Consider the following 13,368-nt stretch of genomic DNA (forward strand, 5'->3'; position numbering starts at 1 on the left):
AGTTAACAATATGAAAAATAAGAATAAGGATGAAGATGGAGATAGACAATCTGCAGTCTTACAGCCAGCAATGGTAAAAAGAAAAAGAAGTCAAGAACCCGAATGTTTATTAACGTATTTCGTGAGGAATTTTTTTTTTTTTTTTTTTTTTTTTTTTTTTTTTTTTGGTGTAGAAAAATATTATGATATAGCATAAACGTGAAAAATAATTTTTTGTTTTTAAAAATATTTTGAGTTGTTTGTTAACATCTCTACGTTTGATATTCATTTTTAGTTTCTCACTTTTATTTTCTGTTTTCAAAACAAAAAAATTAACAATTAACAAATAACATAAAACATAAAATATTCGCCAAACACTTAAAACTGTACACACATGATGACACATATATGTCACATTCAAATGCATTTTCAGGAAAAAAAAAAAAAAAAAAAAAAACCATTCAGAAAATATTAACAAAGGAAGCCAAATTTTAACCATTATTTGCAGATGTTGCACTTTGTCTTGGTCCAATTTTGTGTTTTGAGATCATGTGATGTATTCCATATTCTTCCTTTAATGTGAGAGTATGATCATAGTTGGAAACAAAATAAATTTTTATATTTATTTTGGGCGAAATTGGACTTTTAAAAATATAAGTGGATTTCTCTCTCCCCTCTCTCTCTCTCTCTCTCTCTCATATTGTGCCAACTCATAATAGGCCAATTGTACCTAACATCCAGCTAAGTCAAGTAACAGTTACTTCCCTCGAACTATAATATCCCAACCAACTGATCATTCCCTACTCTCTCTCTCTCTAGCTCTCCGTCCGACCATATAGTCGACACAGCAACTGGCCATCTTTGAGCTTTCCTTTAAGGTTTGAAATATTACCAAATTTAGGCAAGACATGGCATACGAGGAACCCAAAAACGTGGAGGCCAAATTAAGCCAAGACACGGCGGACGAGGAACCCAAAAACGTGGAGGCCAAATTAAGCCAAAACACGGCGGACGAGGAACCCAAAAAGGTGGAGGAGGCCCAATCACCCTCGGAGCCTCCGCCAGCGCCGGCCCCAGAACACGTTGAACAAGTTTCCAAAGATGTCACCGAGGAAAAATCTGTAATTCCACCTCCCCCTGAAGTGAAGCCTGATGAATCCAAAGCCCTTGCTGTGGCTGAAAGTAACATATTCTCTCTCTCTCTCTCTCTCTCTTTTCTTTTTTCTTGTTTTAAACATCGTTTTTAGCTTAAACTTCATCTGTTTGCTTGCTGAGAATGATTTTTTTTTTTTTTGGTTAATTTTCATGTCTTTTTGCTTTTATGTTAAGAGTGATTTCTCTTTCTACTTCTAATCATCTGTTTGTAGCTAGACCTTAATTAAAACGTGTTTGGTTGATGAGAAATGGAAAGAAAAGAAAAGGAAAATTCCTAGGCTTATCTTTTTAAATCAGTTCTTATTCAAAGCAAGATATGTAGATACGTGTCATAATAGTCTTGGTTGAGTTGCTATTGGAAAACTCCGAATTTTTGTTTAGGAAACTTTGTTGCGTCGAATTGTACCAACAAGTAAAGGCGCACACCGGTGGTATTAAGGCGAATATTGATGACAAACAAGTGTAAAGTTACCATTGGAAAGTGTGTAGTGTCTGTAGTCCCTAAAGAGGTTGGCAGATCCCAACTTGCAAAGAGGAGCGTGTAAAGGCCGAAGCTTTTGGTGGTGCGCGCGTGAGTAAGAGCTCAGATTGGCTATTCGTGTCGGACTCATTTAGTTAAATAGATCAAACTCATATAATCAATTAACAAGTAACATTACACAAACCATTAACCTGTTTAGGCAGTGTTAGATTGATCCGACTAACCCGTATAACCCATTTAATATACATGTTAGGCAGATGATTGACTCAAACGGGACTTGTTTAACTTTTTTCGACCTATATTTATAAATGAATTTTAGCATTTTAATTGAACGGAAAAAAAAAAAAAGAGAGTCATTAATGGGTTGAGCGAGTCGACCGAAATTAACTTGAAATTAACCAAATTAATTTCGATAGACTCAAATTGATCCAAACCCAATTATACAAAGCTTTAATTCACTAATTTCTGATCAGTTGTAATAGAGTTTCTGAATAGTACCCAAAAAAAAAAAAAACATTGGAACTGAAGGGCGTTATCGGTGGACGTACGAGTGAGTGCGACGCCGGCGGGTGTACGTGGAGAGAATCGAAGATGCGTGAATAGGCGTATGAAGGTGACAGGAACGGATGGTAGATGGAGTGTCGCATTCAGGATTGGTGAGGTGCGTGACAATAAATGGAAGGAGGGCGGATGTGGTTGAAATGCCATGTGCAGGGCACATGCATGTCTATTGCTCGGATGTGAGGCGCGCGTGAGACAATCCTAAGGATTCCATTGTGTTCGATTATTTCATTGTCAATATTGTCGATCCACTGGCGGCGGAAGTTTGGTTTGGGCAACTATGGCTGCTGTCCAATTGCGTTAGGATATGGGCATTTTTTATATCATTCTTGAAGGTGATTCTCCACAAACTGTTAAATAGATTAATGACGGGAGCCCAAATTTGAGCTGGCACGGTCATTTCGTAGAGGGCATTAAATTGATATTGCAATCCTTCCGACCCGTTCGTTTTAAGTGATTCATGTGGAGAAGGATGTTAAGTTAGCTGCTCATTGACTTGCTACAGAAGTGGCCAATCATGTCATAGACACTGTTTGGGTGAAAGAAATTCCTCCAATCATTTATGATATTATTAGTAGAGAACTTCTGGTCCCTATTTTGATGTTGTGTTTATATGATTTGAGATTATCAATAAAGAGTCTATTCGGTTCCAAAAAAATATATATATAAAGTTTTGTAGAAACTTCATTTATAAACTTCTGATTTTTTATTACTTTTAAAATTTAGTAATCAAATTTTAAAAAGTGTCAATTTAAAGTATTTTTATCTTTCAATTTTTTTTTTAAAATTTTAACATTCTATTAAATTTTTTTCCGTAAATCCTATCAAATTTTTTAAAATACTCATTTTTTTTTTTTAAAAAAAGAAATTTATAGAATATTTCAAAGATTTAGGCATGGGTATTTTTGCAAATTCCATTAAATTCTAACTAACACCTAAATCTTTACAATTTTTTTCTCCCTAAAAAAATATGGATATTTTGGAAAATTTGGCAAGATTTTACGAAAAATTTTAACCGAGGGCTGAAATTGAAAAAAAATAATAATAAAGGATTGATACCCTAAATGGACACTTTTTTAAAATTTGAGTGCTTAATTACAAAAGTGATGAAAGATCAAAATTTATAAGTGAAATTTTTCCAAATTTTGTATAAAGGTGTACATTAACACATTTGTTTGTTTGTTTTTGTTTTTATTTTTTTTTTAATAAAAAAAAAAAGAATTTAAATAATGTAACATCATGTACATCAATAGATGCATGGATTTTAAATTTTGATATATATCCCCACCTCTTAGTGAGTATACAATTGAATGATTTTATTTGGTGATTCCTGATTATTTTAGATTCTTCTTGTGTTTTTAGATGTATTTGAGTACTTGTGTTTTTAGATGTATTTGATCATTTGAGTACTTATAGTTACATGCGGTCGGATATTAATCGCCCGTATCTGTTATCTGCACATTTGGATGCGGATAACAAAAACAACTATCTAAAAGTGCAGATACGGATAACGGTTTAAGATATGCAAATGCGGTTATTATCCGCATCTGCATACCATTTATATATATATATTCCACTTATGAATGTGTAATATTTAGACAATTTATATTTTTCATATTATGAATTTGTAGTATTATTTGTTTTATGTTAGATTTGTAATTTATGTTTTTTTATGTTTGCTAGCTTGATTGTTATGCTTATTGAATTATGGATTAAAAAACATAAGAGTGTTTCTTGTGAGCATTGATTAATTACCATGAATATTTTGAGGTTGCATCTTTCATCAATTTTCTTCTCGGTTCTACATATTTTGGTTGTTGCATTATATTTTCAAAGCAAGGCCAAAAGACTACAAATCGGTCAAAATTATTTTTAAAAGCTTTTAAAATATGCTCATTACCTATTTACGGAAAGCGGACAATAACTGCATGGATGCTGATAGTAAAAAATGATACGGATGCGGATATCTAAAAGTGATATCTGCATGTACACCCCTACTTATACTAAATTTGGAGAGAGCTGCAAGAAGCAAAAAAAAAAAAAAAAAAAAAAAAAAAAAAAAAAAAAAAAAAAAAAAGGTTATCAATAACAAAAGCAAAAACAAAACAAACTTCCCTGGCAACAAAAAGAAGAATTCTTGTGGAATCCAGAAAAAAGTAAAATAATAAAATAAACACCTCCAGCATCTCCACAAAACCTTTTTGTTTCTAAGTTTTTCTTTATAGCATAGGCTAAATAAATGGAGAATTGCATCCAATGTAAAGAATTTGATCCCCCTAGTCAGTGGTAGTATATATATTTAAGGTATTTTTTTTTTTTTTTTTTAATTTTATTAATGATTCCAACCCTCTAAAATTGAATTCCTATTTCTCTCGTTATTTATAAGTTACATATTTTTCTAAAACAAATGATGTTCCCAGAGGGTCCTGAGCATGCTGAAGAGAAAAGTACTGAGGGTTCTGTCAACCGAGGTAATGTCAGATCTTAGTGTTTCTTTCCTTCAATTCACCATGTAATTTATCATTAGAATAAATAATTAATTCATAGTTTCTTCAGATGCTGTGCTTGCAAGAGTTGCAACAGAGAAGAGGATTTCACTAGTCAGGGCATGGGAAGAAAGTGAGAAGTCCAAAGCAGAGAACAAGTAAGAGCTTTCTTCAACCCATATGAAGGTGTCCTATCTCTATTTATTGCCTCATTAATGATGAGTTTCTGTTTTGGTGAGAAGAAAAAAAAAAACTTTCTATGATTTCCATTATGTTGGGGCTAGCCCAATCTGTCTAGATGTGCATTTTGCATGGATCCAAAGTTTACCCGAATGGAGTGGGGGCACATAGTGCCCTTGCCTTTGAGGGTTCCTCGTCATAAGCTGGAAACAAGGTGAAACCAATGAGATAGCTAACCATAGAAATGAAATCTTTTTATTAGGGCCCATAAAAAGCTGTCTGCCATTGGAGCGTGGGAGAACTGCAAGAAAGCTTCTATAGAGGCAGAGTTGAAAAAGATTGAGGTACGAATCCATTATTCATTCTGTCAAAGATCCCTAGGTATATATTGATGTTTAGCTGGAGTAGTATACTGTTGTGATATTCAACTTGTATGTGAGCAGGAAAAATTGGAGAGGCAGAAGGCTGAATATGTGGAGAAACTGAAAAACAAAGTAGCTCTGATCCATAAGGAAGCAGAAGAAAAGAGGGCACTGATTGAAGCTAAACGTGGGGAAGATGTTCTCAAGGCGGAGGAAATGGCTGCAAAATACCGTGCCACTGGAACTGGTCCAAAGAAGTTTCTTGGTTTTTTTAAGGGCTAAAAGCCACAGGTCTGCTTGAAATATGTTTGAATTGTTTGTAGTTATTCTTCGCTTGGAGTTCATTTGTTAATTTATATTTGTTGTTTGTGTATATGGCTGTAGAACGGTCGTTTGCATTGTTGTTTGTTGCATTGAGAGCTATTTTGTGTGTGTATATATATACATACATACATATAACATTTGAAGAAAAGCTAATTTCAGTTTGCCAAAACACACACATATATATATATATTGTATTGTGGAATCATGCATGGTGTAAGATTAGATCACGACTACTGAGTAACAAAAGCTTTGAAAAAAATGGAGTCCATAAGGCTTTTTATACATCCAAACCTGTATATACAGAGGATGGAGGAAATTACATGGCCTGAAAGTTAAGGGTCATCCAACTCTGTTGCCTTGTCGAGCTCCTTTCGGATAGAAGAGACTACAATAACTCTTTTTAGATAGGAAAAACCACTAGTGTTTGATTAAAATTCTCTGTGAGGATCCTTTATTGATCGATAGTACTTAAATAAGCAAAGTTCATGCAATTCTAATGCAACTCTGATCCCAACCCAACTAATACATCTAAATTCATAAGAGATAAGAGTCCTAAACGAAATACCTATTAAGAGAGTAAATGATCTTTAAATAGACTACAATACGAGAACCCCTAAGTTGATAAGGTTTCCAATATTAAAATTAGCTTTTATCCTAATCCTAATACTAATTGTTGAAAGTCTATTCTAACTCAACTACTAAACTTTTCTCACCCTAATCTTATCCCTAGCCGAATGATGTGCCCTCAAAATTATAAAAAAAAAATGTTTGGTTTCTCTTATACATCTCTTGTTCATCTCTGTACAAAAGATGTGTAAATTCATCATTAAATCTATCGGACACATGTGAGTTCCACAATTTTGATGCCATTGAATCTATTGAACTCGTGAGTTTCAAAGATTCAAGGATGAATTTACAAAAGAGATATGTAAGAAAATGATACCAAACACATCCCAAATTTATAATATATAAACACAAGTAAAACATATTTGACGTTAAAAAATATGAGAAATAATACACATACGTTCCTTACATATCTCCATACAACCAAATTTCAAATCTACCATTAAATTTGTCGGACCAAATGTAAGTTCCATAAATCCAACGGTGAATTTAAAAATAAAGTGTCTAGGAGATGTATTTATATCATTTCTAAAAAAAGTATACCTACCCTCCTCGACATCATAAATTGCCTTTGGTTTAAGAACTAATCAAAAGGAATGTTTTTTTTAGTCCGGTCCCTGTTGGTCCCAAAACTAATCCATCTTTTGGTTCTATTTTCCACTTGTATCCTGTTCCCTTCTTGTTTGCTCTATTTCATCCATAAATCTAGCAACAATTTCCACACAAATGCATATATATATATATATATATATATGAACGAACCTAGAAAGACAACTTAATAGATATTAAATATTCTCCAAGCAAAGCATCTCCGACATAGCACCACTTAATATCTATTAAATATTCTAGCCTGTTCTTCCCTGTAGACTGATATGATCATTAGGAAAATCATATCAGAAAATCATGAGCTATCTGTGTGAAAATTAGGAAACCAACTACACTAAAAGAAGACATATATGTGGTGCCAATCTATCTATCTATTACCTAAAACACTACTGCTCTTCCCATGGTAACCACACCCGTGGGAAATTGTCTATCCTTGAAAGGCCTCATCATCACCATCTGGGAAATCTAGCAGCAGCTCTAATGCTGCATCAGAAGAGTCAATGAGATCATAAGAGGTGAGAGAATCTGAGCTGGCCATCATTTCGTCTACGCTTGGTCTATAGCTGTCTTCTTGTTGTGGAGTTATGTTGGCAAAGGCGCTGGCTGTGGTGTTTTTTGCTTGTACTGTGATATCTGAACCTGCAGAACCACATTTGGTTGGCGAGGATTTTTGAGAGACAGGGCTTTGACAAACTCCACCATCTTCTCCTTTGATATTCTGAAATGATTCTCCAATTTCAGAATTCCATAGACGGAGGAAGTAATCACAGTCAGTCTTTCTTATTGATGATGAGTTGAGCAGTAATGACTCCATTGACAAGCGAGCCTCAGCCTCAACTCTGGCACTCTCCCACTGTATCATGTGGCGGGTGGAAGGGGATTCAGATTTGACATTGATTGGCTCAGCTTTGGAGGAGAGCTTGAGCACCAATGGGCTATGGACTGAGCAAAGGAGTCGCTTCTTTAAATGAGTGTTCCAATAGTTCTTAATCTCATTGTCCGTTCTTCCCTGCAATTTTGATGCTATGGCAGCCCACCTACAGCCAAAACAACCACAAGGTCGAGATCATGAATCCATGGATACAAGTTTCAGAACAAAACAAACAAAAGACATCCAAAGGCTTGATTGTATATGCGATTTCAAAACCGTGCCAAAAAAAAAAACGATTTTCAAAAACACAGTTAAGTTGTAGTTTGGCATTTGAAATCATTACCTAATCCACCTTTATGTACAAGTTAAGAGCTAGTAAACATGGTGGTTGATGAATCAACATAACATCACTGAAGAATCAACATATAAAGGGAGATTACTCGTGCTTGAGGCTCTAAGGCCTAGAAGATTGGGGAGCAATTTAACAATATTTTACAAATAGTGTTGTCTTACCTGTTACCAAGCATGCCGTGAAGCTGAATTATGGAATCCTCTTCCTCAGGAGAAAAAGGACCGCGTTTGATGTCGGGGCGAAGATAGTTTATCCACCTAAGCCGACAACTCTTTCCACATCGAAGGAGACCTACACAAAGTCATTCGTTCTTTACCTCAAATTCTGATGATAAAGGATTAACAAAAGATTATTTGTAGGGTTAAGCAGCATCGCAAGCACATAAGCATAATCTACTTTACTGTCTAAGTTTAATTAAATGATTAAATTTTGTTTAAACTTTTGGATTAAGTGATACTATAATTTTTAAGTTCGAACTTTGTATTTGTCATTCGTTTTTTATTTCAATTAAATATTTTACGTGTTAAGTCTCACTTATAAAAGAGGAATTATAACTGCCACATTTTGTTCTTAAAGAAGCACCCAAAAATCTGATTGTGGCCATAAAATATGCAATTATATATGATAAATGCTAAAACTCATTTTAGTGTCTTTATGGGGTCCTTATATGCTAAAATGACACCCTGTTTTAAATAAATAATAATAATAAAAACTACAACTTGATTTCTCTTTAATAAAAACAAGATGACATATCGGCATAGAAGGACAAAAAAATAAATAAATTAAAAGAACCTCTAACATTTCACATTGAGGAGTAATCACTTCACATCTATAGACGCATAGAGTAAGATCCATGAGATGAGACCTTGTCTACATATGTGCACAACTATTGTGCGAGGCATTTCTCTTTTGTCATTATATGCATACAAATATAAAACGAATGAAAAAGTCATGAATCATCTCAAACGTGTCAAAATGGCAGGATTTTCAACCGCATGCCAGTCAACCAAAACAGTAATAAAATAATAAACAATAAATCAATTGGAAAATATCTATCTTTCTCTCTCTCTAAATTGAAAAAAATATAAAAAAAATAAAAGAAATAAAAAAAGAAGAAGAAGAAGAAGAACGCTTTCACCCTTTACCCAACAAAATATGGCTTCAAAAAGTAACCTCCCTCAAATCACAGCATCAAAAGTTAAATGTTTGTACAAGCACATTGAAGCATCATATTAACAAACGCACAAACTGCATATGCAGGGAAGCCATTGACAAATCAGAAATTGGATATGAAGTAGTTTCCTGAATGAAAAAGAGCAAGCTTTTACTTCCAAAAGCAAAATAGGCTGTCATTTCAAAAGATAACAAAACAATACAAATACCAGCATGCTTGGGGAGGGTACGCCAGCTACCATGGCCATGCTGCTTGATGTACTGAACCAAGAGCTGGTCCTCTTCCGGACTCCATGGCCCTCTTTTCACTCCATCCTTGTCACAACATGGTGCCCTTCCCATCTTCACCAGCGTCCGGCCAGCTACCTTCATTCATTCACATTTCACACACTAACTGACCCACTTCGCCGACTTTAATAAACTCCAAGCTAGACCACCTCTTTATGCTACTCCTATGTATGTTAGACAGTGAGAGAGAATCAAAGCGATGGGATTTCTCAATGGAATCCTACGGCTATTAATGCTCATCAAATCTGTTCTTTTATGTACGTGTTGGACGATCGGGCGGCTTCTGGACCCAGGCCTGCATTTATTTTGTACTTTCCAAGAGACTGCCAAGTTGAAAATGAATTTTTAAAGAAAAGGAAAATTTATTATCAGAAGCAAAAGGACGCACAAAGTCCCAGAGAGTGCTTCTAGAGGAAAACAGCTTTAAATTTATTGAGACGAAGATAATTGCGTTTGGATAAGGAGAAGGAGAGTGATTGAGGGAGTGTCATTAACTTAATTAATTATTGAGTACCAATAATTCTTCTCTCACAATAATGCTCCCCCCATTCAATCTGAAATTATTCCTATTTTTTTGGGTTTTGGACCCTCTTAAAATTTAAAAAATTCTTTTAATTAAATTAAAGTTTTTCTTTTCTCCCTACACACACGTTTGAAGGTCATTCCTCATGTACTTCAAAAGAAAGGGCAATGCTAAGAATGACCTGAGTCGCATAAAATCCTAACAAGTGACGGACAAGTTTGACTGAATTGTATAATTTTGGAGGTAGGTGGGAAACTGGGATTGTTTGGAGGAATGATACTTTGTCAACGTGGCAAAAAAATCACCTCAGTTACGTCTGACCACCAGTAATTGAAGTGCTTATAGAGGAGAGGGAGCCGAGAGGGATACGAATGAGTCAGACAATTGTCAACGTGGCGCCAGCTCCGGAGTTTTGTGGTCGTTGAAAGCGATTTTTCTTGGCGGAAATGCCCAGAAGGATTGGCTGTAATTACGATTGCGTATTTTGTTTTGTTTTGTTTTTTTTTTTGTTTTTATCGACTGACTTTGTCGGCGACCTGTCTGTCTCAGTTAGCATATTAGCCTCGTAAGCTTTTATTGAAATATTGAATAGTACTAGTTGTACCCATTTGTTCTTTATGATAGGGTCTCAATAACCCACGAAGAGTTATTGCTTTCACAGCCAATTAAACCAATTCATTGAAGATACTGCTTTTTTTTTTTTTTTTTTTTTTTTTGGTGTATGTTGTTTTAGAAATGTTAGAGCATCTTCTGATATTCTCTTAATATTCTCTTGAAATGGTATAGATATAATTGAAAAATTACATCTATGTCCTTTTGGATGGCATAGTTATAATTTTTTAATTAAAAACATTACATTTATGCCGTTCCAAGAAAACACCAGGAGAACACAAGAAGATGTTCTAGCATTCCTCACGTTCTTTTCTATGGCATTGACGACATTCCACTTGGACGCAATTGATGGGTAGGAGATGAATTCTTTGTTAGATTATATGTTTTCGCAAACTTGGCTCCATGCAAGTCCAAGTTGGTCTCTCTCATTATATGTGTATCTTTTGCTTGCCACTATATATATATATAACCCTAGTACAATTTTTTATTGTGATTTAATAGACAATTCTATTCTCAACATGGTATAAGATCATTTATTCTGAATCACATTTTCCACCTTTATTCAGCATTCTCTTCGGAGCCACAAGTCTTTTCGACGATTCTAGTAGCTCTGTCTTCTTCAGATCTCCCTCTTTCAGGCATCGTTTCGATTCAGTGACTATACCAATCAAAGGTTCTGCCGCTCCAAACATGCACCGCCACAATCGATCCATTGATCAATCGGTGGCTGCATCGATCAAAAGCTATGACGCTAACCATTCCAGCACCTCCGAGATCATCTCCATCAAAATCGCCATGCGTCGCCCAAACTTCTTACTGCTCTAGCCATGCTCTCACGCACTGCTGCCTCTCATCACATGCTGACACATTTTTTGAACACGGTGTGTGTCACATGTCATTCACACATCTTGCCACGACAGCCCTAGCGCTAGGTCAGCATCCCCATAACAATAACATATGATGCAGTGCCACGTCACCTGACGCGACATCTATCTCGTCAGCAGTTCAGTCAAAGTTGACCACTGATTTTGACTATTGGCCAAAGTTGATTGTTGACCATTGATTTTGACTTTGACCGTTGACGAGATAATATCACCCCTTACGAGAGGTTATATGGCTCCATTCTCACTTATTACCACTTTCGTGTCTTCGGATCTACTTGTTTCATTTTACTTCAACTGCATGAGTGCACTAGACTCAAGTCTCGTTCTCGGTTATGTTGCTTTCTTTGGTATGGGGTTGAACAAAAGGGCTACCGGTGTTATGATCATGAGTCACACTGTGTTTGATTCTCTCATCATGCAGTCAGTCTTCTAAGAGAATCAGTTATTCCATGAAGTCGGCAAATTTCGCATGCTATCTTTTTCCTCATTTTAACACGTTCCACAAAACTCCTATCACCTTTCCCCCATCTAGTGATATCTTCTCAGAGCCGTCCTCACTCAAACAACACTCATTTGATGCTCTCGACACCGCTTAACCCCTACATTTGCTTAATCCGAGGATCCTGGCAACACTCCACTCCCTGACCTTCGCCAATCGACCTGGGTAAGATCTCTCTTGTCCTATCTCTGTGATTTTCATTGATTTTATGCCGTAGTTGTTTGCATAAACCTCACTCCTATCATGAGGCTTCCACTTACCCTATTTGGTTAGTTACAATGAAAAATGAACTTGATGCATTATGCAAGAACCATACATAGGATTTGGTTGACTTGCTTCCAGGAAACTATGTTGTAGGGTGTAAGTGAGTCTACAAAATAAGACTTGCTCGAATGGTACTTTTAATAGGTACAAGGCTTGACTTGTGGCTAAAGGATTTACCCAGGAGTATGATGTGGATTATGAAGAGACCATTGCTTTTATTGCTCACCTCTCTTCTGCTTATGCTCTTCTAATTGTTGTTGCCTCTCGCTATTGGTCTCTTTTTTAAATAGATGTAAAAAATGCATTCCTTAATAGTGATATGAGCGAAGAATTCTGTATAAGGCCACCTCCTGGACTTTCTCATCATCCAAACAAGGTTTATTGCTTCCGTCGAGATCTATATGGACTTAGCAAGCTCCTAGAGGTTGGTTTGCTAATTTTAGCACTAGTGTCTTTAGTCTTGGATACTCCATCAACTCCTATTACTTAGCCTTGTTTCTTCGTCCCACAGACCAAGACACCATTCTTCTGTTGTATGTTGACGACATGATTTTCACTAGAAATGACCTAATTGGTAATCAAGAACTAAAACGGTTCTCAGTCAGCATTTTCAGATAAATAATCTTTGCATTCTTAGCTACTTTCTTGGTCTTCATATTTCGTCTTCTTGTGATGGTTATTATTTGACACAAGCCAAGTACACCTCTTATATACTTTTGCGGGCCAATCTCATAGACAATAAGATTGTCGACACACCGATTCAACTTAATGCTCACCTCAATCCTCGAGATGGTGAACCTATTTGTGATCTTACTTTGTATTAATATTTGGTTGGCATTCTTGTCTATCTTACAGTCGCTCAGCCTGATATCTCATATGATGTCCATCAAGTTAGTTCATGATTGCTCCATGCTTCACTTATTTTTTTGTCATGCTTTCCATTCTTCGCTGCTTAAAGGGGACATTGTTTCATGGTCTATACTTCTCCTCTCAATCCTCTCTTCAAATGCTTGCTTATACTGATGCCGATTGGGCAATTGATCCTACAGAGTGCCACTACTATTGGGTTTTGATCAAGTTGATGAACTGGATTGTACTAAGACCTTTAATTAGTCCTGTCATTAAACCAGCAACCGTTAGACTC

At 35.7% G+C, this 13,368-nt stretch overlaps 2 protein-coding genes across 2 annotated transcripts; one reads left to right on the forward strand and one right to left on the reverse strand.

The window, feature by feature from the left end:
- The first annotated feature begins 740 nt into the window (after positions 1-740).
- Positions 741-5,681, forward strand: LOC133861753 (remorin-like). The gene is made up of 5 exons (XM_062297551.1): positions 741-1,161; positions 4,597-4,647; positions 4,733-4,820; positions 5,105-5,186; positions 5,286-5,681. The coding sequence occupies exons 1-5, from the start codon at positions 888-890 to the stop codon at positions 5,484-5,486; spliced, it is 696 nt and encodes a 231-aa protein (XP_062153535.1). The 5' UTR covers positions 741-887; the 3' UTR covers positions 5,487-5,681.
- A 1,225-nt stretch (positions 5,682-6,906) lies between these two features.
- LOC133859385 (transcription factor MYB17-like) lies at positions 6,907-9,848 on the reverse strand. The gene is made up of 3 exons (XM_062294777.1): positions 9,364-9,848; positions 8,143-8,272; positions 6,907-7,795 (listed from the first exon to the last, which is right to left on the reverse strand). Exons 1-3 carry the CDS (start codon positions 9,524-9,526, stop codon positions 7,186-7,188), a joined length of 903 nt encoding a protein of 300 aa, XP_062150761.1. The 5' UTR covers positions 9,527-9,848; the 3' UTR covers positions 6,907-7,185.
- Positions 9,849-13,368: the final 3,520 nt, after the last annotated feature.

Source organism: Alnus glutinosa, chromosome 2 (assembly GCF_958979055.1).
Source record: "Alnus glutinosa chromosome 2, dhAlnGlut1.1, whole genome shotgun sequence".
NCBI classification, from domain to species: Eukaryota; Viridiplantae; Streptophyta; class Magnoliopsida; order Fagales; family Betulaceae; genus Alnus; species Alnus glutinosa.

What these genes read in the sequence shown, in the direction of transcription:
- LOC133861753 (XM_062297551.1), top strand. Translation starts at nt 888, where the DNA reads ATGGCATACGAGGAACCCAAAAACGTGGAGGCCAAATTAAGCCAAGAC. An exon ending in TGAGGGTTCTGTCAACCGAG is followed by an intron (nt 4,648 to 4,732) that starts GTAATGTCAGAT and finishes TAGTTTCTTCAG; the next exon opens with ATGCTGTGCTTGCAAGAGTT. An exon ending in AAGTCCAAAGCAGAGAACAA is followed by an intron (nt 4,821 to 5,104) that starts GTAAGAGCTTTC and finishes TCTTTTTATTAG; the next exon opens with GGCCCATAAAAAGCTGTCTG.
- LOC133859385 (XM_062294777.1), bottom strand. Translation starts at nt 9,526, where the DNA reads ATGAAGGTAGCTGGCCGGACGCTGGTGAAGATGGGAAGGGCACCATGT. An exon ending in TACCCTCCCCAAGCATGCTG is followed by an intron (nt 8,273 to 9,363) that starts GTATTTGTATTG and finishes GACTTTGTGTAG; the next exon opens with GTCTCCTTCGATGTGGAAAG. An exon ending in CACGGCATGCTTGGTAACAG is followed by an intron (nt 7,796 to 8,142) that starts GTAAGACAACAC and finishes TTTTGGCTGTAG; the next exon opens with GTGGGCTGCCATAGCATCAA.